The sequence below is a fragment of the Drosophila bipectinata genome, chromosome 3R (assembly GCF_030179905.1).
Source record: "Drosophila bipectinata strain 14024-0381.07 chromosome 3R, DbipHiC1v2, whole genome shotgun sequence".
Lineage (NCBI taxonomy): Eukaryota > Metazoa > Arthropoda > Insecta > Diptera > Drosophilidae > Drosophila > Drosophila bipectinata.
In genome coordinates, this window is record NC_091739.1 from 17,483,584 (window position 1) to 17,505,641 (window position 22,058).

Here is a 22,058-nt window from a genome sequence, read left to right on the forward strand (position 1 = left end):
TTCGAGTTAACGTTTGGTTTCAAAAAAATACTACAACGTAGTTCCGCTGCCGTTGTACTTTATTTTGCCAATGACTTCTTGACTTGGAAATCGTTAAACCTGCGCCTGCGCTCTGGAGCTGAAGTTTTTGCAGCTTTTTGTGTGGGCTGCTAGTTAGCTGAAAGCGGTGGTTGAAGAAACCTGTGACGTCTTGGCCAAAAATAGGGGTGGGTTAGAAGGTTTTTTAATGTTTCCCAACACTACTCTTTAAAAATAACAAAGATTAAAAAAGAAATAACGATTTAAGCAAACAAAGCTTAATCTAAAACGAAAATATTTATGTTTCGTTAAGTATAAAATCAAACACTTAGCCGCGACAAACCACTCTCTGATCAAGCCAAAACCCCAAAAGCTTTAGCTTTAGGCCACAATCAAACTTTAGACCAACTTAAAGCTCGGCTTCGTCAGGTTCAAGCTCGAAACTTGTCTCGCGCTCGACATTTAAAAAGTCTCGCGCTTGTCTCCCCATAGCTGAGTCGGTAAATTTCTGCGTCTGCGCGCAGTTCACTAAAATCAAGAGACCTCAGAATACAAACCATTTTAGTGCAGTGATCCAGAGGTTAACTCATAAAAAATAGATATTATAAAAACCCAAAGGCAGTGGCATAAGACTATTGCAAGCCAGAAACTGACCAAAGTGTTTGTGTTTGCAAATATTTGCTGCTAAATAAAAATTTAAAGCTTAAAGACTGGCAAGCATTGTAGCATCTTCGGGCCATTGAGCAATTTTCTCGAGGCATTTTCAATAAGGAATAAACAATTAATTCAAAATCAAAGGCATAAAAGGAAACCAGACACCCAACCACTGGACGCAGAAAATGTAAGTTGATGCAATCGCATTTATTTCTATTTATTCGGTTTTTTTTCACAACCAAAAATTCGTCATGTCCGTTTTTGGCATTGAGGAAGCTCAAAAGATTTGCCAGCCGTGGGGTTCGAAATCTGTTGGAAAATTTGCCATTGTCATAAGCCCAAGAAACGGAACTCTGTTCGGTCTTCTGATGGCTCATGGCGATAAATTGTGTTGCACTTTTTTTTGCAATAGACCATTTCATAGACCAACAGCTCCAATTCGATTCGTTTGTTTTGCTGGCTGACGCTGACAACAATATGTGTCTCACGATTTGTGCTCTAGACACGTTTCTAATTTTAGTTACTGGTTTCTTTTCCATTTTCCACACACATCAAAACGGTCACCCATTGTCAGCCATTTGGCCACTAATCTGTTCGATTTTTGTACTCAATTACATTCAAACCAGACTAGGGTGTTTCAGTATGCCAGTTCATTAAACGTGCATTACAGTAATAGGAAATTAACCCGGTTTCAGCCGGCCACCCTCGTCGAAGCCGCCACCTCAATTCGGCGGAAGCTCGTGGTATTGTAAAATATAAACCACTTACGCTTATTTATGGTGAGTACATTTCGTCTTTTCATCCGAATTGAATGGGAGTATCCGTTAGGTTGTATCTTTTCTTTTCAAGAGAGACATAAACACATTATGAAATAAATTGAGGATGAGGTTATCACTGACCAATTAAAGATAAAGTGCCCAAAGAAAATCCACTTTCATCAAAGATATTAAAACGATGATGAAAGCCTACATTCCGGGAAACATTACCAAAAAATTACTCATCACAAGGATATCAAAATATTGCATCGAAATGTGCTTCCCAAATACCCAAAAAATATAAATATTAGTAATATAAAAAAAAAACACAAACGAAAAAAAACAAATCATGTCTCCCAAGCAAATCGCTAATCAAAAATTATTTCACCCCAAACGTGCTCACATTTTTACGCATGAACTCATTAAAAAAGAGTTCGTCAGCCAAGATTGTTTCTCGATTTGCATATCAGACTCGATGTTCGGTTTAGGGTCTTTTAATTTCGCTTGTTTGTTTTCTGTACTTCTTTTTATTGTTCACTGCAAATTAAAGTAGGCGGCGGCGATGATCCATCAAATTTTATTGAGGGCAAACAGTGGCCGGCGAATAAATAAAAAGGTATCAATATCTAGGAATGATCGTTTGGGGGGCAATGGAATTAATTGGGCATGGAACAGAGTGCTTTGACCGAATGACACCCACGCTTAGCTTTCTTTTCTGTAGTTGGCCAAAATAAAAAAAAATATATATATACAATATGTACAAACTTCAAGACCCCACAACAACTGCTGTTTGCACACGAGTCCCCCAGATTTTTTAGAGTCATGTTCAAATGTCAGCGGCAGATAAAAATTTGTATGTCTCCATGTTTTTGGGAGCGTGCTGTCGCTGCTTTATCTGCTGCCAACATTTTGTTGAATTGGTGAAAAAGTGAGAGAAAATACGAAAAACAGTTTATAGTTGTTGCATGGATGCTTTGTTGCTCCTCTTCCAGTGCCATCGATTGTTGTTTGTTTGCCTTGCGATTGTATGCTCCCCTTTTGGGTCGCATTGAGCATTGAATTGATCTTCAGTATGTTGCCGTTCCCCCAGTACCTCAGTCACCTCTCACTTGCCACCATTGTGTGCCTCTGCCATTTGCCATTTAAATGGTCTTTGGCTTTGGCTTCATTTGTTTACAATTCGTTATGGCACATTGCCAGGCCAAGTCGACCACGAACGGTGAACTGACAAAAATCTCCCCAAAAATTGGGACAAATTTATGAATGCTATGCGGGACTTTTTTCCAAGAAGAGGGATTAGCATATTGGCAATAGGCAATATTTGAGACGATTGAAAAAGTTTACGAAATCGCTCCATGAATTCTGCCGGAGACGGTCCGAGATTATCCAACTTGAGCGGCCAGCTCATTATCGACAATCGGTGGCCTCTGGGCGTCTCTGAAAACATTATCCTAGCGACAAGCGTGAGAAATCCCGGCAAGACTTCAATTATAGCACAACCCTGTTAACAAATTCACTCATTTAGCAATGAAACTAAAAGTGTTGTTACTGTCTGCAGGCCCCGAAACCGAACTCATGAAATGGCAACCCAGTTGACAGGCAGCTCCTGAACAACGTTGTTCGTTGCTCTAAGCTGCCCACTTTTTTATCTTATTTTTTTTCTTTCTATTTTTTTTTTTTTTTTGTTTTTGCATCCGCCTTGGGGGCCAACAAAGTGTTGTTGTTGTTGGTGTAGCATCTGATGTTGCTGCCGCTTTTTGCCTTATCCAGCACGTAACCAGCGATCAATCAAGGCACAAAGCCCATCTCAGCCAAGTTAGCTCAACTCTCATCTGGGGTCTTTGACAATCGCCGGAATGATGCGCATCGCAATTGCAGAATTTCACTCGAAGCTTAATTGTGTGGCAGTACAGCGGTGCCACGTAATTGGCAACTCCAAGGGTATTACATGCGGTTGCAGCAACATTTTGCCCAGCGAAATGCAACAAAATGTTGTAAATATTCAATCACGTAGTTCGTGCAACAATAGCCGGCCCAAGACGTCCGAAAAACAAAATTTAAATAAATTATGTAAAACTGTTTTGTTTTTGGCTATTTTTCTGCCTTTCCACCAAACATGAAGAAAAATAAAAATTTAAAGCTTAGTTGGAATTTCCGTTTCTGGTTTCTGGTGAAAAACATCCATCGTTAGTCGTGCCGGCCAATGCCATCTCAATAAATTATACATTGCAATTCTCTGGAAATAATAACGACGAAAAAAAAACAAATAAAAATGCAATCACCAATACACGAGTTTCGATTTTATTGTATTCAGGCCTTACAGATTTTTATCATGACTACCAAGGGCTTAACTGGCAATTGTTATAAAAATATTGCTTGAGGAAATCCCCATTTTAAGAATCTTTGATTAAATATTTATCCAATAAAAGTTGCTAAGCAAATACGTCAATCCGCTAAACTTAACAGCGTCAGCAGAAGTGCATTAACTAAATATTGCCTAAAAAAATGTTAACAATTACGTGATGAAGCATGACAGGATGAAAACACAACAGCAGCAACAAGCAACACAACAACGGCCGGCAAATTCTCACACAAAACATTCGCACATTGTTGATGTCGCGTTGACAACTGGCTAAGTTAGAGGCAGATGCAGATCTGAATTCAACACAAAGTACGCAAAAGTAACAAGAAAAAATTACAAAATATATAAATAGAAATTTATTTTCATAAGAAAACATTTTTTATACCCTAACTAAACAAGAAATGATATTTAATAACATTTAATATTTTGTAGAGTAAATGGACAAGTTAATTTTTGTATTTTTCATTTTAATTAGAACCAAATTCAGGAGAAACTAGTCTAGAGTCTAGACCCAAAAAAGGGTATATAAATTAAAAAAAAAAAAAAGGAAAACCTAAAGTGGGTCTTTGGTGGTGTTGTGTTGTTGCATTTCTAGTTGCTGACACGCTCATGACGAACGAAAGTGAAAATAGGAAGTCAAGAGATGCCCAAAGAGCCATGAGACCGGCAACATAAGAAACAACAGCAACACCAACAGCTACTCAGACTTTGAGTCAGACATTGGCCAAGTTGGCCAGACATTGCGCTGCAGTTTCCTCTAGTTTTGCTGCAAATGCAATTGCCGACAGTTGCAGGTTGCAGGTTGCTGTTTCCAGCTCTAGCTTCAGCTTCAGCTTTAGCCCCAGTTCCAGTTCCAGTTGTTTTATTTTGCCACACTCGTTGATTTCTTGGCCAATTTCTAATGGCCAGAGCCAGAGCCAGAGCGATGTCTGCGTAATATCAGAGAGGGGAAACCCGGGTCCGGGGCCAATGTTTGCTTTTGCCGGCTCGTTATCCTCGCCAGCAGGGGATATGGTTGGTGTTAATTTATGGTCTCCCCAGGTTACCTGGACACTCATACGTGGCCGGTTTTATTTATGAACTTTTTCGACCAAATCTATTTGCATTACTGCATTTTGCGTTTTGCTTCGCTTAGCCGGACTTTTCATTAAATTATTCATACACCTTGCCATCTAGCTCCCGCTTGTCAAATTACCGCCCGAACGTGAAAACTTTATGCTTCATTTTTATTTCATATATATGTATATATTTCTATATATTTTGCCACTCTTTAACGCGTTTACCGTTATTTGTTGATTTTAAGAAAGAAGTTAAACCACGAAATCAAAAGTAAACCCGTTCCAGTTTTCATAGTCGGAGGTCCATTGGCCAAATTAATGACTTCAATTTGCCGCTATGTTTTGACCATTAAATTTGTTATAGTTTTACGTAGCTTACTCAGCCAGGTAAGTTGGGGAAATTGGTGAGTCAAATTAACTTAAAATCGATGTGAAATTTTTGAAATTATGTGAGATTGTTATGGGCTGATTAATGACATTTTTTAAAAGCCTTGAGAAAGTGTTCGACTTTGTTAGATTGATATGTTAACTGATTTGACAGGTGGAACTCGAAACTTCTGACAGAGACTGGGCAAAATCCCACCCCATCCCCAAACTAAAACTTACACAATTCACTCAAAATCACATGCCTTTATCTGGCGTCTTTGTAGTGGCACGCATAAATTGCATTACTTTATGGTTATTATTCTAATAAATGCACGGTTCCCACATTAATAAGCACCCGAAAAACAAAGCCTAAACATATGGCAGAAGCAGCAACAAGATAACCAAATAACAAGGCCCAAAACCGAGTTGCGGTGTTGTTCACACCAATGAGCACGAGTTTGCTCTAACCGACCGACTGACTGACTGACTGTCTGCCTGATTGACTGACTGACAGTTGAAAGAAACCTTCAAATGCAATGCAGCGACTAAGACAATGCCAAGCAATATCAATGAAGTTATCGTACGGGTACAATAAAAACCGCCAGAAGACAACTGCAGCTCGGGTTGGTTATAATCGACACCCGGATCGCTTCAGTGCGCTAGATATTATGCACCATGCCTCCTATCCGATAAAGTTGTTAATACAAAAACAAGCTGTCATTATGGCAGCCCCAAAGATAGTATTGTCCGGGCGAAATTACGCTGCAATCAGAGGAAGTATTAACAATTGTCGCTTATTAATTGAGTAATTATAAACATAAAAACAAGCATGCATATAAGATTGTGCGATTAGGATTTACATTAGATTTCATAAAAAATACAGACTCTTATATCTAACAAAAAAATTTTCATGTTTTGTGGTCGAGTTCGTGTCCTAAGTCTTTTGATTAAAGGATATATTGTGCATCAGATATTTCTGCCTATTTTTTTGACCCTATTTTATTGTAAAACATTTACTATTTAAATTTCGGATAAGGATTTCTCTACCAAAATTTCCATACCATCGGGCTACGCAAAAGTGGTCGAAACTCTTTTGGGCCAACAAAAGTTGTCCCGAACAACTTTTAATTTTTCAGATCGCTGCACGACTTTTGCACGCGTTTTTCTTGGCGTTTGAAGTTCGCCTGTTGAAACCTTTATTGTTGTTGGTTGTTGCAGAGTTTTACAAGCCTGGTGGAAAACTGGCTGCGAGGTCAACCGCCTCTCTTTTTGATTTTCCACGCTCGCGTGAGTTGCGTATGTTCTCCGACTGCCTTTTTGCCGTTGCCGTTGATGTTGCCTTTGCCTTTGCCTCACTTTCATGGCATCCTTCAACTTTAAAAGCGAAAGACACCAAAATGCAATTGAAATGAATGAAAAATCGTGTTCGAAATGTCAGATGCGAGCACCACCATTGTGGCAACCAAAAACAGACGAACTGTAGCAATTGCTTGATCTTCTCGATCTCTGTTTAGTTGATTCTCTTGTTTTACTTTCGGTTTCAGTGTTAGTTTTGGTTTTAGTTTCAGTTTTTGTTTCAATTAGGTTTTTGCTTTGTTTCTTGTTTTATTTTTTGTTTCGGTTTTCTGTTTTTGGCTGGGCGCAAATTGCAATTTAATTGCCTCAAGCTGTTCGAGTTGATTGAGGTCAAAAACGTAGTCAGCTTTGTGTCGTCCAAAAATGCACTGATTTCGGGGATGGGTTTGGTTTTAATTTGGGTGCTAATTCAACGCCCTAGTAAGGAGTGTGAACAGCAATGTTATTGATGTGCAATTAACATTTTTCTGTGTCCCATACAAGGAACATGAAACAGATCAGGTTCCCCTGCCTTCAAATCGCCTTAAAGTCTCCCTGATCCCCAGCGGTCATCATCGGTCCACCGACGAAAAACAAATGACATAATTTAATGCACGTTACTCAATCGGAGCTGGCTACTGTAATGTAATTTGAGCCCGACTCAGTGCTTCTGTTTTAGGCACAGACCAAGAGATGGTTTCGAAATCCCAAATAGGAAAGAAAACGAGAAGCCAGCCAGGCATTTTTGGCTGGGGCTTGGGGCTAAGGTCATGTGAAACTATGCAGCAGAAGCACACAAAAGCTAAGCTCTTGGATGATGAGCTATGACTTCTGTCTGCCTAAATCTCCGTCTATCTGTCTGTTTGGCCTTTCGGTAATTGCCAATGCTGGCGGCAGTTGCCGTTTTGTTTGCCAAATGGCCAAGATATAAAAAGTATCTTTTTTGATTTCAATTTCATTTGGGCTTTGTTTTTTCCGTTGTTTTTCGGTGTGCATTGAAATCACCACCGACGACGCCCATTGTTTCGGTGGGTACTCTTATTAATTACAGTGCTGCTGCTGGAGCATTACTTTGATAATTTTTAGTCTTTGTCAGAGTCGGCAAGGTTAAATAGAAGTTCAAGTTGTGGGTTTTCAAAATTTTATGACTTTGCCCTATGGCTTTGTGCTTAATCAACTGGAAATGATTAAAAACTAAAATTAAACAGCCCGATAGCCAATTAAAACAATTATTTATAGAATGGAAAAATTAAAAATATTAATTTTGTATAATGTTTAGATGTTGACTCATGGGTATTGAACTTCAGCTTCGCCCGAAGTAGGCTTTCCTTTCTTGTTAGTTAAAGGCCATATCTTTACCAAAACCAATCCGATTCTAAAACGGAATACCTTAAATGATTTGTAGATTGATTCTCCATCAATCTGCATCAAAATCTAGCAACGTAATATTTTTTGGATTTTTGGTCAAAATTTTCTGGAGGATTCCCTTTAAAAATGAGGCATATGCATGGAACGATCACATGGGCCCCTCCGATGGCCATATCTTCACCAAAACCTATCCGATTCTTAAACGGATTACCTTAAATGATTTGTAGATTGATTCTCCATCAATCTGCATCAAAATCTACCAACGAAATATTTTTTCGATTTTTTGTCAAATATTCTGGAGGGTCCCCTTCAAAAATGAGGTATAGGCATGGAACGGCCACATGGGCCCCTTGGATGGCCATATCTTCACCAAAACCTATCCGATTCTTAAACGGATTACCTTAAATGCTTTGTAGATTGATTCTCCATCAATCTGCATCAAAATCTAGCAACGAAATATTTTTTGGATTTTTGGTCAAATTTTCTGGAGGATTCCCTTAAAAAATGAGGCATATGCATGGAACGACCACATGGGCCCCTCCGATGGCCATATCTTCACCAAAACCTATCCGATTCTTAAACGGATTACCTCAAATGATTTTTAGATTGATTCTCCATCAATCTGCATCAAAATCTAGCAACGAAATATTTTTTGGATTTTTGGTCAAATTTTCTGGAGGATTCCCTTCAAAAATGAGGCATATGCATGGAACGACCACATGGGCCCCTCCGATGGCCATATCTTCACCAAAACCTATCCGATGCTTAAACGGATTACCTTAAATGATTTGTAGATTGATTCTCCATCAATCTGCATCAAAATCTAGCAACGAAATATTTTTTGGATTTTTTGTCAAATTTTCTGAAGGGTCCCCTCAAAAATGAGGAATATGCATGGAACGACACCATGGCCCCTCCGATGGCCATATCTTCACCAAAACCTATCCGATTTTTAAACGGAATACCTTAAACGATTTGTAGATCGGTTCCCCATCAATCTGCATCAAAATCTAGCAACGCAATATTTTTTCGATTTTTTGTCAAATTGTGTGGAGGGTCCCCATCAAAAATGGGGCGTATGCACGGAACGACCATATGGGACCCTCCGAAGACCATATCTTCACCATAACCTATCTGATTCATAAACTGAATACCTTAACCCAGTAAAAGCTAAATCCAACATTGAAAATGTGAAGTTTGTTTTCTAAGTCTTTTGATTTCCATCAATATTAAGCTGCCGTTTCTCAAACTTAAAGCTTTAATTCCACTTTTTTTTATAATGTTGCAGTAAATTATCATGTCCGCCAGCCCCTCAGCCTGCGATTGTTTAGTGGGCGTGCCCACTGGACCCACATTGGCTTCCACCTGCGGCGGCAGTGCCTTCATGCTGTTCATGGGCCTTCTGGAAGTTTTCATCCGCTCCCAATGCGACCTGGAGGACCCCTGCGGAAGAGCCAGCTCACGGGTTAGTTGACAATCATGGCCAACATTTTTGTGGCCAACAATATCACCTTCCAATGGTTTCCATTCTTATTGCAGTTTCGTTCGGAGCCGGATTACGAGTACGATTTCATTGTCATTGGCGGTGGCTCAGCGGGCTCTGTGGTTGCCTCTCGCCTCTCCGAGGTGCCCCAGTGGAAGGTGTTGCTGATCGAAGCCGGTAAGTGGGTCTTTTAGGAGCAACATGTTGCCAGCAACATGGCCAGCTCAAGCGGCTCAGGCAATTAGAGGCACGTTATATGGCATTTGTTTAGAAGTAATTGAAGCTTAACAGCGGCAACAATAGCAAACCGCAACAGCAGCAGCAGAAACCGCAGAAACACTAATGCCACTTGGGCAACACTGCGGCAAAGAAGCCACCGCAACTGCCACGAGCATTATGTAAACTAAACGAGCTGCCACCTCGGCCCGAAGGCAATCTAAGCCCATGCAAATATCTTCCCTCATTTTATTGGATTTTGCTCCGGTTGGAGCCGTTTCACAGCCTGAAGACCTTTTTTTTCGTTTCGGTTGACTTCATTTTTTGCATTGGATAATTGTTGTTGTTCACAGCCTTTTTTTTATGAATGAATTACGATGCATAAACAACACGTGAATTTGTGCTTTGAGAGTGTGGGTGGCTTTTGGATGTACTCGTTTTTGTTGATTTTCAATGCAGTGCATTCACTTTGCCATAATTAAAGGCAAATATGCGGCAAACTGTGCTTAAGAGCCTTTTTAGCACTGCATAATTTATATTTCATTATAAAGCAATCCAAATTTTAAAGCAAACTCGAATTTTATGGTTTTGTGAACAATGAAATTCGGGCCAAATTATTTGATTTCATTTAATGCAAATAATCGATTTGAATTTATAATTTTTGTCAATCTCGAATACATTTACTAAGACTGGTTCCTAATGAAATATTTTAAAGTAAATAGCATTTTTAAACATAATAAGTGCTTATCTACTAAATGCCGCCAAACAAGACAGTCAGCTCTTTGAAAAGATATCTTTCAGTATTCGCAGAGCTATCAATCATAATTTTTTCTCATCTTTGACTAATGTCTTTATTAGTCACCCAAGACTATGGAAAATCACTTAGGCATGGGAAAACATTCTAATGTCTCCATTAAAAATGCCCTATCAGCATTCTCATCGTTGGTTGGGTTACTTTCTGGGTCTCGTCTCCCTCATTGGCAGATTTGCGCAAAATAATTGCAATTATATTGTGACAATTTTTACGCCTTGTCACTAATTACACCAATTAAAAGCCAAAAGCCGCGAAAGAGACACACTTCGATGTGGCCAATGCGTTGGCGTTAATTATACAACAATGCCTGAGGCTGGTTTGCAATTAGCTGTGGCTATTACCTACCTGGCTTATTATATATCAGTATGAGCAGATAACTCCCCGTCTTAAGTGGCTTTTGTTTCGGCCAAGCCGACGAAGTCATAATTCGGTCTTGCTTGACATTAGACATGCAACTCGTCACATTTAGCCAATGCCAAAAGCATGCCGGAAAGTAAATTAACGATATCTAGAGAATTTAAGAAGTTAACCTGGTGCCTGGTACACTGACCCCTGGAGTGACCCTCGGGTTAGGTTAATAGCACCACTTATTCGGACAACCACGTGTTCTAAATTTGAATCCTAACTCGATTTTGTACTTTAAGCTTTATTCTATTTTTTAAGTTCCCGCAAATGGTTTGTTGCACTCGGCTAAAACATTTTTTCGGCAATACTATGTAGTTTAGGGGATTTATAATGGTATTATTTATGCAAAGATGCTCGACGGCTTTGACTTTCATTCTAAACTAATTAGAATGCGACGTTCTGGTGCTAATTGTTTTCTCTTATTTAAAAGCGTAAACAGCACAGCAAAACGCATTTGTTTTTATTTGCTTGACACATACATATGTTGAATGTTTTTTTGGAGAACAAGTTATAAGCAATATGGGAACATATATAACGCTTGTACTCAATGAATCAGAGCCGGTATTTCTGATAGTCTCCAATTTTTTAAGCTATTTTGCTTAATTTTCTTTTGTTGAAATACCAAGTTAAATTATTACTGCAGGATTTTGCGGTAAAATTTTGTTCGGCTCCCACGCTATGGCTGGCAATCAAAGATTCCACTTGAATCGATTTAATTAACTGGAGTCGTGGGCTCGATGAAACGGAAATTCTAGAACGCTGATTGGGCCAATATACTAATTACTAATAGGTTGCCATGGGTTAACCAAAGCGTGCCTCAGATGTCCCAAACTCTAATTGAAATGCCCACCCAAGCTGCCCGAAGGTTAAATTGGGGTTTGTTTGAACGGCTTCTTAATAGACAGTTTGCTGCTATTAGCCAAGTGTCACGACTAGTTATAGTCTTGGATTATGGGTACCGGTGTACGAATATTGGTAACCAATTTAAATGACCAATTATATTGTTTGGTTTGAAAGAATTTAACAGATACTGAGAGGTATTGAGGTATTGAGATACTGTCTGATAGATAGTTTATTGAAAATGTAGTTGATTAGAGTCGTTAGAACTAGAAGCTATACTTAGACCGTGGTTTTTTAAAGACTCTTTTTTCTTTCAGGTGGAGATGAACCAGTGGGCGCCCAGATTCCTTCCATGTTCCTGAACTTCATCGGCAGCGATATTGACTATCGTTACAATACGGAGCCGGAGCGTATGGCTTGCTTGTCCTCCATGGAGCAGCGATGCTATTGGCCCCGAGGCAAGGTCCTGGGAGGCACCTCGGTAATGAACGGCATGATGTACATTCGCGGCAATCGGGAGGACTACGACGATTGGGCAGCCCAGGGAAATCCTGGCTGGGCATTCAACGACGTCCTGCCGTTCTTTAAAAAGTCTGAGGATAACCTGGAGCTGGATGCCGTGGGCACAGAATACCACGCCAAGGGTGGACTCCTGCCCGTTGGAAAGTTCCCTTACAATCCCCCACTTTCCTATGCCATCCTGAAGGCTGGCGAAGAACTTGGCTTCTCTGTGCAGGATCTTAATGGACAGAATTCCACCGGGTTCATGATTGCTCAGATGACGGCGCGAAATGGCATCCGGTATAGCTCCGCTAGGGCCTTCCTGCGCCCAGCCCGCATGCGCACCAATCTCCACATTCTGCTGAACACCACGGTGACCAAGATCCTGATCCACCCGCACACCAAGAATGTCCTAGGCGTGGAGGTGAGCGATCAGTTTGGCAGCATGCGTAAAATCTTGGTCAAGAAGGAAGTGGTTCTCAGCGCTGGTGCAGTCAACTCTCCGCAGATTCTGCTTTTGAGTGGCGTCGGGCCAAAGGATGAACTGCAGCAGGTTAATGTTCGAACTGTCCACAATTTACCGGGCGTGGGCAAGAACCTCCACAATCATGTGGCCTACTTCACAAACTTCTTTATTGACGATGCGGACACGGCACCCTTGAACTGGGCCACGGCCATGGAGTATCTACTGTTCCGGGACGGACTCATGTCAGGCACTGGCATCTCTGACGTGACTGCCAAACTGTCCACACGCTGGTCGGATCGACCGGATCTTCCCGATCTGCAGCTGTACTTTGGCGGCTATCTGGCCAGCTGTGCTCGCACCGGTCAGGTGGGTGAGCTGCTTTCAAACAACTCACGAGCCATACAGATCTTCCCAGCTGTCCTGAATCCCCGATCACGCGGCTACATAGCCCTGCGTTCAGCAGACCCACTGGAGCCGCCGCGTATCTTTGCCAACTACCTGACCGACGAGCGGGATGTGAAGACCCTGGTAGAGGGCATCAAGTTCGCCATCAGGCTGTCGCAGACCTCTCCTCTGAAGCAGTACGGCATGCGGCTGGACAAGACGGTGGTGAAGGGATGTGAGTCGCATACGTTTGGCAGCGATGCCTACTGGGAGTGCGCCGTCAGGCAGAACACCGGACCGGAGAACCACCAGGCGGGCTCCTGCAAAATGGGTCCCAGCCACGATCCTATGGCCGTTGTGAATCACGAGCTGCGGGTGCATGGCATCCGGGGACTGCGCGTTATGGACACCAGCATAATGCCGAAGGTGACGGCCGGCAATACCCATGCTCCCGCCGTAATGATCGCCGAGCGGGGCGCCTACCTGCTGAAGCGGGCATGGGGCGCCAAGGTCTGACGCGTGGATGCGACGTGGACGTTGCATAGAGTAATTTAATCAGAATCCAAGCAAATATGATTGCGAATAAAAATTTAAACGAAATTACAATTAAGGCCCCTTGATTCCAAAAACCTTACATACCGATCTATGTTCTATTTTTTAACAATTTTGACCCTAAATCCAATCTCACTCTAGGCACACCGCGTTGCGCAAACTCCACTAATGTCTTCGATAAGTAAACCTATAGACTATTTTAAAACCTACTTCTGTAACCCACTGGCAATACAGTCGAACTATAAAAAATGTCAATTTTTAAAAAAGTTTAAAAGTTTAAAGTTCAAAGTTTAAGCAAGTTTCCTTAAAGATTTTATTTAAAAGTTTTTCAAAGATAATAATATGTATAATTTATTTTTTTCCAAAACATTTATAGATTTCCTAAAATAAAAAATGAAAATATATTTTTTTAAAAGTGTCTAAAATCTGCATTTGCGAAATTCGACTGTATAATTTCGATTAACGTTCACTTTTTTTAATTGACTTTAAGTTTTCCATTAAAAACCACTGTAAAACCGAAAAAATGTAATTGACATGAATACATTAAGCATGTAAGTTCAGTTTATCGTTAGATTTGAATGGGTCTTTGAAATAACTATATTTAAACTATGTAACTCTTGTTAACCCATTGACAATGTAAATTTCGTTTATCGTCCATTTGCAATACCAACTATGAGCGATGGCCTGTACTTCTGTATACGCGTATATTGCATGTATTTATTGTTCGATTAAAGTGCAACTATTTAGTTTAAATACTTAATGGGCTTATTAATTTGTCAACACTTAGCACATGAATCCCGATTACTGTCGGTATATATAAAAGGCGTTAAACCAATCACCAGTCATAGTGTCAAAAATGTTTCGAAACGTATGTGTTATTTCGTTGTTGTATCTAGTTTTTGTTGCTGGGCAGGATATCGTCCCCGATGATCCTGAAGTGCAGAAGGAAATGCACCAGATGTTCTACAAGGCTAGGGTGGCCTGTGCGGATGAAAATTTAGTTCCGTATGGTGAGTTGAAAGCTCGGATTAAACTAGACGCGGTTACTTAATCATTAAATGTCCAATCAGTTTCGAAATTAGATTCTTTTGTGTGAAAAGCTTTACTAATTGGCGCTCAATTTCTGTAAATATTATTCGAAATTATTGTAACTGTGCATTGCATGATCTGGACGAATTTTAATTCATTCCGGACTTCAACTATAAAAGGGAGCCTTCGAGCAACGAGAGCATTCAGTTGGTTCAAAATGGTTTCCGGTTTGTTTAAAATCTGTTTTATTTTTGCTCTGTTAAACTTGAGCTTGGCCCTTCAGGATCAAGCCAAGGATAATGGCGATATATTCATTATAAACTATGACAGCTTCGATGGCGATGTGGATGATATATCCACGACTACGCCAGCTCCCAAGGAAGCAGACTATGTAGATTTTGACGATGTCGTTCGTAACTGCAATGCTAGTTTCATAACTCCGATGTGTGAGTCCTGGGGGATTTATCTTAAAGGATAATGGATGTAGTTAATACTAATTGATTACATCTTTCAGCCAATGTGTTGACTTTTAATAACACTGGTACCCTGCCAGACGAAAAGGATAAAACGAGCATGGTTGGTACTTTTAAAGAGTTCTTTAGAGCTGTTTCTGAACCTTAATGATTTATTATAGTGCTACTTTCACTGCTTCTTTGAGAAATCTGGCCTGATGACAGACTATAAGCTAAATGCGGACTTGGTGCGTAAATATGTTTGGCCAGCAACTGGAGACTCCCTCGAGGTTTGCGAAAAAGAAGGAAGTAAGTTGTTTGTTTTGCTTTTGAGCTATAAAATCATAGGTTCTATTTTCCAGAGGAAGATGCCAATGCCTGCGAGAGAGGCTACGCCATTGTCAAGTGTGTCTTTACCAGATCCCTCACTGATGCCAGGAACAAGCCCACCGTTTAAGCTTTAATAATTCAAATTAAGTTGTTTGTGTTACAAAACTATATATATTGCTACGGCCGAGCACCGAGTTCGTTATAAAAATAAGCATCCACAAATCCTCCAGTGTCTAAATTCTCTTATCACGTTTCCAAATCCTTATCAAGACCGCCACCGCAGACAGTGTTGCTGTAGTTGAGCAGACGGCTCAGCCGCTTGCCAATGGGTTTGGGGTACTGGTTATTTTTTAATAGAAACTCCTTAGACTGATGCTCCACTGCCCCATTATCCAGTTGGTACTTGCAGAGAGTGTGCAGAGGCCGGACAAGGGTTTGCCTCAATTCTGGTCGGGATTCGAGCACAGCCAAGCACTGGGCCGCTGTCTCCAGGGTACTGAGGCAACCCTCCGTGGGCTGGGTCCGAATGATATAGTCACTTATGCCCACAGCAATGAGCTTAACTTGACGGAGACGATGTAAGGCTGGACTGCTAGCGTAAATGGCTTTGGCCTGCGGCCAAGTGCCGTCTATGAGAAGCAGCGTGTAAGGACCTGCACTGCGGTCCACCTCCTCCAAGGGCACTGAATCTCGGCTAGGATAAAGCAATAGCGTTTGCGGGGACTCCAGAATCCTTTGCAGTTCAGCATGGTTTTTGTGGTTCGGGAATCGTTTTCCCTTGTACACCACACATTTTCCAGGCTCCAGGCCCAGCTGAAGCATCAGAGCTGTGCGGAGGGAACGCTTCTCCTCGGCGGGATGCTGAAGGATCACAATTTGCGAGGCTACCGCCTCCGGGGGACTAGGAAGGGCGGGACACCAGCAAACGACCGCTGGACGTCTGAAAAAGATCTGTGTTATTGGAGTCTTGAGATACTAAGGGATTTCCCTGCTTTACCACTCACTTGCACTGCTCGCACTTGTCGCGTCTGATAGGCGGATCGGCACCAATGCCCACGAGATCCTGCCAGGCTTCATCCTCGATGTTTGTCATTGATTAAATTAGAATTAACAAAAGAAATCCACCCAATGATATCCGCGATAGGAAACATCTGTCTCCAGGTGGCAACGCTGGCCGCCACATGGCAATTGAAACACCCTGTCCGTGGATCAGCTGTGAGCCGCGGAGGGAAATCTGCAGTTTTACGGTTATAAGTTTGTGATTGTTTATATTCGAGTGTTTATTTATTTAAATTAAGAAAACTTTAAGCCCTAAAGAAAGGTTTTGATAAAAACAGACACCCTAAGAATTATTAAATTAAAAAAAAAAATCTATATTTAACAAACACCATTATATATATTTAGTTTTCACAATCAGTACCAATCGGAATTCAATCACTGCATAAACCTTGCAGTTCCGCTTTCTGTTTTCTATTTAGTTTTGTATATGAATTAAACTAGTTGTTAGGCTTAAAGTTAAAAGTTCGTAGCTTAATAGTAACAAAATGCAGAGCCTCGGTTGGACGCTAATCATGAAACGCGGCTGCTTCTGCCGCAAGGAGACACTAAATATCAACGGATCCCGCTACACAATTCGCGACAGGCTGGCCCAAGGGTTTGTTTTTATAAATTCCTCACCATTATCTATAAAATATCTAATCTCTGGGTGTCTCTCGGAGCAGGGGCTTCAGTCTCATCGACCTTGGGGAAAATACCATCACACGCCGGAGCTACGCGATTAAGCGCATCACCTGCCACAGCATCGACGACCAGAATATAGCGCTACGCGAAATCGAAAACTGCCGCAAGATCGATTCGGAAAACGTCATCCGAGTGGTGGACTACGAACTAAAGGGTCAGGCTGACATTGTCATAAACACCACCAGTACGCTGTTCATTGTACTGCCTTACTACAAGCATGGCGCTTTGGCGGATCATTTGCAATTGCGGGCTCGAAAACAGGACCACATGCCCGAGGCTCAGATCCTGCAGATCTTCCTGGGCGTCTGCGAAGGTCTCAAGGCCATACACGAAGCCAAGCCAGTGCCGCTGGCTCATCGGGACTTAAAGACCGCCAATATATGTCTCTCGGACTCATTCGAGCCCATTATCGTGGATCTGGGCTCAATGACAGAGGCGCGCCTTCAAATAGTAGGTCAGTCGGATGCCCAACGACTGCAAGACGAAGCTGAGGAGCGGAGTTCCATTGTATATCGGGCTCCCGAACTGTTTACTGTGAAGACGTACTGCACCATAGATGAACGAACAGATATATGGGTAAGAAAATAACTTAAAAGACTAAAATTAGCTTGCTGAATTTAAAATTTTCCTCAATTTCAGAGTCTTGGTTGTGTTTTGTACGCAATGTGCTACTTTCATTCGCCTTTTGATCCCATCTACGAGCGGGGAGACAGCGTGGCATTGGCTGTACTTAGCGGAAATATAAACATTCCAGAGGATTCAATTTACACAGAGGTAGAGAAATGGCGGGAACATTATAAAGCTTCATATATATTTTCAACTATTTCTTATAGGACATGCATGAACTGATAAACTACATGCTGCGCACCGATCCCATGGAAAGACCATTCATTTTTAGCGTCATTGAACGAACCCACGACTTGATACAAAAGCTGGAGGGTCGATTGTAGCTCCGCCCAGCAAGGACACAAGGTTGCTAACTCACTGGATTCCACCTCGTCTAAAGGCATTTCATTGTACCCGTTTTTGACTATGTATTATTGTAAAATAATTTTTAAAATTGCTGCGAATTTGTGAAAATAATGTGTAATTTATAAAGTAATTTGTATTTTAATGGTCATCACGAGTTAGTCCCGGACAATTGGAGTCCAGGTCGTCTTTACTCGTATAATGTGTTCCACACCAGTAGCAAAAGGTGTAAGCCGTGCGAAGGTAGCTGGTAAGCATTTCCAGCTGCTCTGAAGGCGTATAGGCATCCTCTTCGGCTTGCTCTTCCTCCTCCTCTGGCTGCTCTTCTCCATCCTCGGTTTCTTCTACTTCCTCCTTTGGTTTGGGTGGCCAAAAGAATTCCATATCCGGCTCTGCAATGCCCTCTTTTAAATCCAACGACTCGCAGGTTTGCTGGCATCGTTTAATGTCGTACATGAGTTTCCTTTCCTCTGCCTTCTGGGTGGCGCGCCTTCTATAAGCTTCCGTACTTATTTCCTCGCCAGGTTGTATTCCCGCCTTTTGCAGGAGATGAGCTCTTCGCAGCTCTTGGCGTTTGGCCTTCAACTCGGCCACCGCTGCTTCGCGTCCCAAGCCGCCTCGTCCGCTTTTTATGGAAATTCCTACAGGTTCGATGCGGGCATCTGGCTGTTTTCCCAGTCCAGTCCCCGCCTTGTAGCCCATCTTAGCTAGCAGTTGGAAGCCTTTGTTTTCCGATGTTAGCGGCTGGCTAAGAGACTGTTGCAAGCGCTCATTGTTAACGTTTCCTGATGAAGAAGCTTCGCGTTGTCGCTTCTTGTGTTCCTCCTGCTTGCTCTGAACTTCAATTTGACGTTTCTTGCCGCGGTTCTGCACCAGACTGGGTCGCACATCTTGCAGTCTGTTTGGGAAAAAGTGGATACGATTATAAGGTGGTCACTGAGTTAAAAATAATCCTTACCCAGCCAGGAACTTATCAGACATATAATCTTCCTCCTCGTCTGACATTTGTTTATATTTACAGTGCGGAGCCAGTGGGACCAGATCAAGGGGAATCACCTACTGAAACAGGTTGGCAGCCTCCCAACCAGCTGTTGCTGTATGATAACAAGTGGACAGTTTCATTAGCTTCCCATGTGCTCGGCACTTGGAGTCAACATTTTGTAAATCTACTTTTTATTAATTAAAAAAGTCAAAATGGGAACTGTAAGTAACTTAAATTAGCAAAAACTACTAGTATTAATAAAATTCTATTATAAAATCTTTAGAAAAAGGTGAAGATTAGCTCCGTTAAGCGGGCGGCTCACTTGAAATCCAAGAAAACACCGCTGACGAAGCAACAACAACAGAAACAGAAGCAGAAACGCGATCAATTGCACTCCAAGCGGGAACAGGGCCAAAATATATTCTCACAGAAGGCCAGGAAGAAGGATAACCTGGCCCAGAGAAAGAAGCACAACAAACTGGCTTCCTTAGGTGTAGACCCCTTGGAACTGGAAGGCAACGATGATGACGACGATTTGGATCTGGACAATGTGGCTGATATGCTCGACGGCGACGACCTGGCGTTGCTTCAGGCCAACAAACGCAAGCGAAAGGCCAAAGCAGCCGACGAAGATCACGAGGAACAACTGCAGGCGGTGGGCTTAGAAATGGAGTACGCGACAGCCAGCAAAAAAGAGGAAGCTGCCAAGAAAATCAAGGTGGATTTGCTGCCTATTAAGTCCAGGGATGGCCAGATTATTACCCGCACCACAGAAGTAGACTATGTGCCCAAGCCCAAAGTTAAGAAACAAGGGGACGCGGAGGACGAGGAGGAAGAGGATGACGACGAAGATGGTGAATCGGTTTACGAGGACAGTGACGACGATATTGTGAACGATGTAGACGCTCCACAGGAACTTCCCAGCCAGAAAATGCTTTCCACCACAGATCTAATGCTTGTCCGTGAGCAAGAGATCGAACGACAGAAGTACCGCATTGGTATCATCTGTTCCGGCCTGCTGGAGAAGCCCGAGGATAAGATGCGTCACTTCCATGCCCTCTATGAGCTGATGGATGAAATAAACCCTACTACCAGGCTGCCCAATCTGATGCCTGTCCGGAAGCTGGCCATGATTTCCGCCACTGAGATATTCAAAGACATTCTGCCGGAGTATCGAGTGGGTCAGGTTGATACCAAAATGCAGACACTACGCAAGGCTACGCTGGAACGTGTTACCTTTGAGAATGCCCTGCTGCAGCAATTCAAGAAGTTCCTCCAGAAACTAGAGCAGCTTACGGGACAGGTGAACAAGAGAGGAGGCCAACGGACTCCACAGACCATAAAAATGGCAACTGTAGCCGTGCAGTGCATGTGCGATCTTCTGGTAGCCCATCCGTATTTCAATTACGTCCAAAACATTGCCCAACTGCTGGTCTATATGCTCAACTGCAACTACGCGGAAATGCGAACGGCCATTAACCAGTGTTTCCGCACAGTCTTCGCCAACGACAAGCGATTTGAAATAACCCTTTTCATCGTGCGACGCATCAATCACCTGATTAAAACTAAACAAAACAATGTCCACGTGGAGTGCATTACCTGCCTTATGGGCCTGAAGATCAAGAACGTGAACCTAGACGCCGAAAAGGAGAACGAGTTGAAGCAAAAGAAACTGGAGTCCCATCGCCAGAGGCTCTTGAGTTTGTCCAAAAAAGAGCGGAAGCGTCGGAAGAAGCTCACCGAAGTAAACCGGGAGTTGGAGGAGACCAAAGCCGAGGAGAACAAGCAAGCCAAGCATCTGAAGCTTACCGAGATCATCAAGATGGTGTTCACCATTTACTTCCGCATCCTTAAAAATGATCCCACATCGCGAATTCTGAGCGCCATTCTTGAAGGCTTGGCAGAGTGAGTAGTGGACCCTGTTTTTAAGGCTTAATATTTTTTCAACTTTATTTTTCTTTCAAGATTCGCTCATGTCATCAATCTGGATTTCTTTGCCGATCTTATCGATGTTCTCAACCGGATATTGGAGGATCAGGAAGAGCTGGGCTACCGCGAGCGCCTGCACTGCATTCAGACTATTTTTGTGATTCTTTCCGGTCAAGGCGAAGTTTTGAACATCGATCCCATACGATTCTACCAGCACTTCTATCGCAACATGTTGGCTGTGACTGCGGGCAAGAACCACGAGGACTTTGCCATTATATTGCGCACCCTGGATGAGGTTCTGGTGAAACGGCGGCGGAACATGAGCCAGCAACGTTTGATGGCATTTATAAAACGGTTATTAAGTGGCAGCTTGCATCTTCTGCATAATGGTACCTTGGCTACCCTGGGCACAATCAAACAGACCTTCCAACTTACCTCCGTGTTGGACGCCTTGCTGGACACTGACACCACCATAGGATCCGGTCGGTATGATCCTGAACTGGAGGACCCCGAGTACTGTAACGCATCCAGCACAGCCTTGTATGAGCTGAGTCTTCTGGCCCGCCACTATCATCCGACAGTGCGCCGCATGGCGGTGCACATTGCCAACGGAGTACCCGCATCCGGCGAAGGCGCTCTGCCCACAGACATCGGAAAGCTGTAAGTAAAGTAATGGACTACTATAATATATGATTAAGACAAAACTATTGTTTCAGCACCTCACACGACTTGTTTACCCAGTACGACAGCTCACAGATGGCTTTTAATCCAACAATACCACTTCCGAAAGCTGGGCAACCAAAGCTCAAAAAGGGCAGGCAAATGTATATTCGGCCTGGATTCAAGCAGGAATACAGAACGCTATTGAGAGAAGCGCAATCTTCAAGATCTGGGGATAGGCATAAACTAAATCTTGACTTTCATAGTGCACTTCAATAGATAACATAATAAACTTGAAGCTTTTAAGTTGAAATTAGGGCGTCTTATAAAAATATATAAAAGATTACTGGTACGAGTATATTTCAAATGGATTTTATAACTAATTGTACA

General features: G+C 42.3%; 6 protein-coding genes across 9 annotated transcripts; 4 read left to right on the top strand and 2 right to left on the bottom strand.

Moving 5' to 3' along the window:
• Positions 1-524: 524 nt before the first annotated feature.
• Gld (Glucose dehydrogenase) lies at positions 525-13,815 on the top strand. 3 transcript variants are annotated; one of them, XM_017249301.2, is made up of 4 exons: positions 525-859; positions 9,205-9,381; positions 9,456-9,576; positions 11,992-13,815. In XM_017249301.2, exons 2-4 carry the CDS (start codon positions 9,214-9,216, stop codon positions 13,578-13,580), a joined length of 1,878 nt encoding a protein of 625 aa, XP_017104790.2. In that variant the 5' UTR covers positions 525-859; positions 9,205-9,213; the 3' UTR covers positions 13,581-13,815. The 3 variants fall into 3 exon arrangements, with proteins under 3 accessions (XP_017104790.2, XP_017104791.2, XP_070138043.1); XM_017249302.2 differs by having other exon boundaries at positions 11,992-13,541; XM_070281942.1 differs by lacking the exon at positions 525-859 and adding an exon at positions 1,423-1,451.
• A 603-nt stretch (positions 13,816-14,418) lies between these two features.
• On the top strand, positions 14,419-15,559 carry Obp84a (Odorant-binding protein 84a). 2 transcript variants are annotated; one of them, XM_017249148.3, is made up of 5 exons: positions 14,419-14,587; positions 14,840-15,052; positions 15,121-15,182; positions 15,241-15,367; positions 15,421-15,559. In XM_017249148.3, exons 1-5 carry the CDS (start codon positions 14,434-14,436, stop codon positions 15,513-15,515), a joined length of 651 nt encoding a protein of 216 aa, XP_017104637.2. In that variant the 5' UTR covers positions 14,419-14,433; the 3' UTR covers positions 15,516-15,559. The 2 variants fall into 2 exon arrangements, with proteins under 2 accessions (XP_017104637.2, XP_070137149.1); XM_070281048.1 differs by lacking the exon at positions 14,840-15,052.
• Positions 15,560-15,596: 37 nt separating this feature from the next.
• On the bottom strand, positions 15,597-16,560 carry Dtwd2 (DTW domain containing 2). The gene is made up of 2 exons (XM_017249146.3): positions 16,393-16,560; positions 15,597-16,328 (listed from the first exon to the last, which is right to left on the bottom strand). The coding sequence occupies exons 1-2, from the start codon at positions 16,479-16,481 to the stop codon at positions 15,635-15,637; spliced, it is 783 nt and encodes a 260-aa protein (XP_017104635.1). The 5' UTR covers positions 16,482-16,560; the 3' UTR covers positions 15,597-15,634.
• A 226-nt stretch (positions 16,561-16,786) lies between these two features.
• On the top strand, positions 16,787-18,242 carry LOC108130599 (serine/threonine-protein kinase 16). Its single transcript, XM_017249144.3, has 4 exons — positions 16,787-17,042; positions 17,110-17,704; positions 17,768-17,902; positions 17,962-18,242. Exons 1-4 carry the CDS (start codon positions 16,933-16,935, stop codon positions 18,076-18,078), a joined length of 957 nt encoding a protein of 318 aa, XP_017104633.1. The 5' UTR covers positions 16,787-16,932; the 3' UTR covers positions 18,079-18,242.
• Positions 18,237-19,143, bottom strand: LOC108130600 (G patch domain-containing protein 11). The gene is made up of 2 exons (XM_017249145.3): positions 19,056-19,143; positions 18,237-18,995 (listed from the first exon to the last, which is right to left on the bottom strand). The coding sequence occupies exons 1-2, from the start codon at positions 19,100-19,102 to the stop codon at positions 18,239-18,241; spliced, it is 804 nt and encodes a 267-aa protein (XP_017104634.2). The 5' UTR covers positions 19,103-19,143; the 3' UTR covers positions 18,237-18,238.
• A 35-nt stretch (positions 19,144-19,178) lies between these two features.
• On the top strand, positions 19,179-21,981 carry Noc3 (Nucleolar complex protein 3). The gene is made up of 4 exons (XM_017249143.3): positions 19,179-19,300; positions 19,363-20,984; positions 21,045-21,668; positions 21,725-21,981. Exons 1-4 carry the CDS (start codon positions 19,292-19,294, stop codon positions 21,945-21,947), a joined length of 2,478 nt encoding a protein of 825 aa, XP_017104632.2. The 5' UTR covers positions 19,179-19,291; the 3' UTR covers positions 21,948-21,981.
• Positions 21,982-22,058: the final 77 nt, after the last annotated feature.

Excerpts from the sequence above, each read along its gene's own strand:
- Gld (XM_017249302.2), top strand. The coding sequence starts at position 9,214 with ATGTCCGCCAGCCCCTCAGCCTGCGATTGTTTAGTGGGCGTGCCCACT. Across the intron at positions 9,382-9,455 it reads GCGGAAGAGCCAGCTCACGG|TTTCGTTCGGAGCCGGATTA; the intron begins GTTAGTTGACAA and ends TTCTTATTGCAG. Across the intron at positions 9,577-11,991 it reads GGTGTTGCTGATCGAAGCCG|GTGGAGATGAACCAGTGGGC; the intron begins GTAAGTGGGTCT and ends TTTTTCTTTCAG.
- Obp84a (XM_017249148.3), top strand. The coding sequence starts at position 14,434 with ATGTTTCGAAACGTATGTGTTATTTCGTTGTTGTATCTAGTTTTTGTT. Across the intron at positions 15,183-15,240 it reads AAAAGGATAAAACGAGCATG|TGCTACTTTCACTGCTTCTT; the intron begins GTTGGTACTTTT and ends GATTTATTATAG. Across the intron at positions 15,368-15,420 it reads GGTTTGCGAAAAAGAAGGAA|AGGAAGATGCCAATGCCTGC; the intron begins GTAAGTTGTTTG and ends TCTATTTTCCAG.
- Dtwd2 (XM_017249146.3), bottom strand. The coding sequence starts at position 16,481 with ATGACAAACATCGAGGATGAAGCCTGGCAGGATCTCGTGGGCATTGGT. Across the intron at positions 16,329-16,392 it reads GACAAGTGCGAGCAGTGCAA|ACGTCCAGCGGTCGTTTGCT; the intron begins GTGAGTGGTAAA and ends GATCTTTTTCAG.
- LOC108130599 (XM_017249144.3), top strand. The coding sequence starts at position 16,933 with ATGCAGAGCCTCGGTTGGACGCTAATCATGAAACGCGGCTGCTTCTGC. Across the intron at positions 17,705-17,767 it reads ATGAACGAACAGATATATGG|AGTCTTGGTTGTGTTTTGTA; the intron begins GTAAGAAAATAA and ends CCTCAATTTCAG. Across the intron at positions 17,903-17,961 it reads AGGATTCAATTTACACAGAG|GACATGCATGAACTGATAAA; the intron begins GTAGAGAAATGG and ends TATTTCTTATAG.
- LOC108130600 (XM_017249145.3), bottom strand. The coding sequence starts at position 19,102 with ATGTCAGACGAGGAGGAAGATTATATGTCTGATAAGTTCCTGGCTGG. Across the intron at positions 18,996-19,055 it reads TCTGATAAGTTCCTGGCTGG|ACTGCAAGATGTGCGACCCA; the intron begins GTAAGGATTATT and ends TTTCCCAAACAG.
- Noc3 (XM_017249143.3), top strand. Across the intron at positions 20,985-21,044 it reads ATTCTTGAAGGCTTGGCAGA|ATTCGCTCATGTCATCAATC; the intron begins GTGAGTAGTGGA and ends TTTTCTTTCAAG. Across the intron at positions 21,669-21,724 it reads CCCACAGACATCGGAAAGCT|CACCTCACACGACTTGTTTA; the intron begins GTAAGTAAAGTA and ends CTATTGTTTCAG.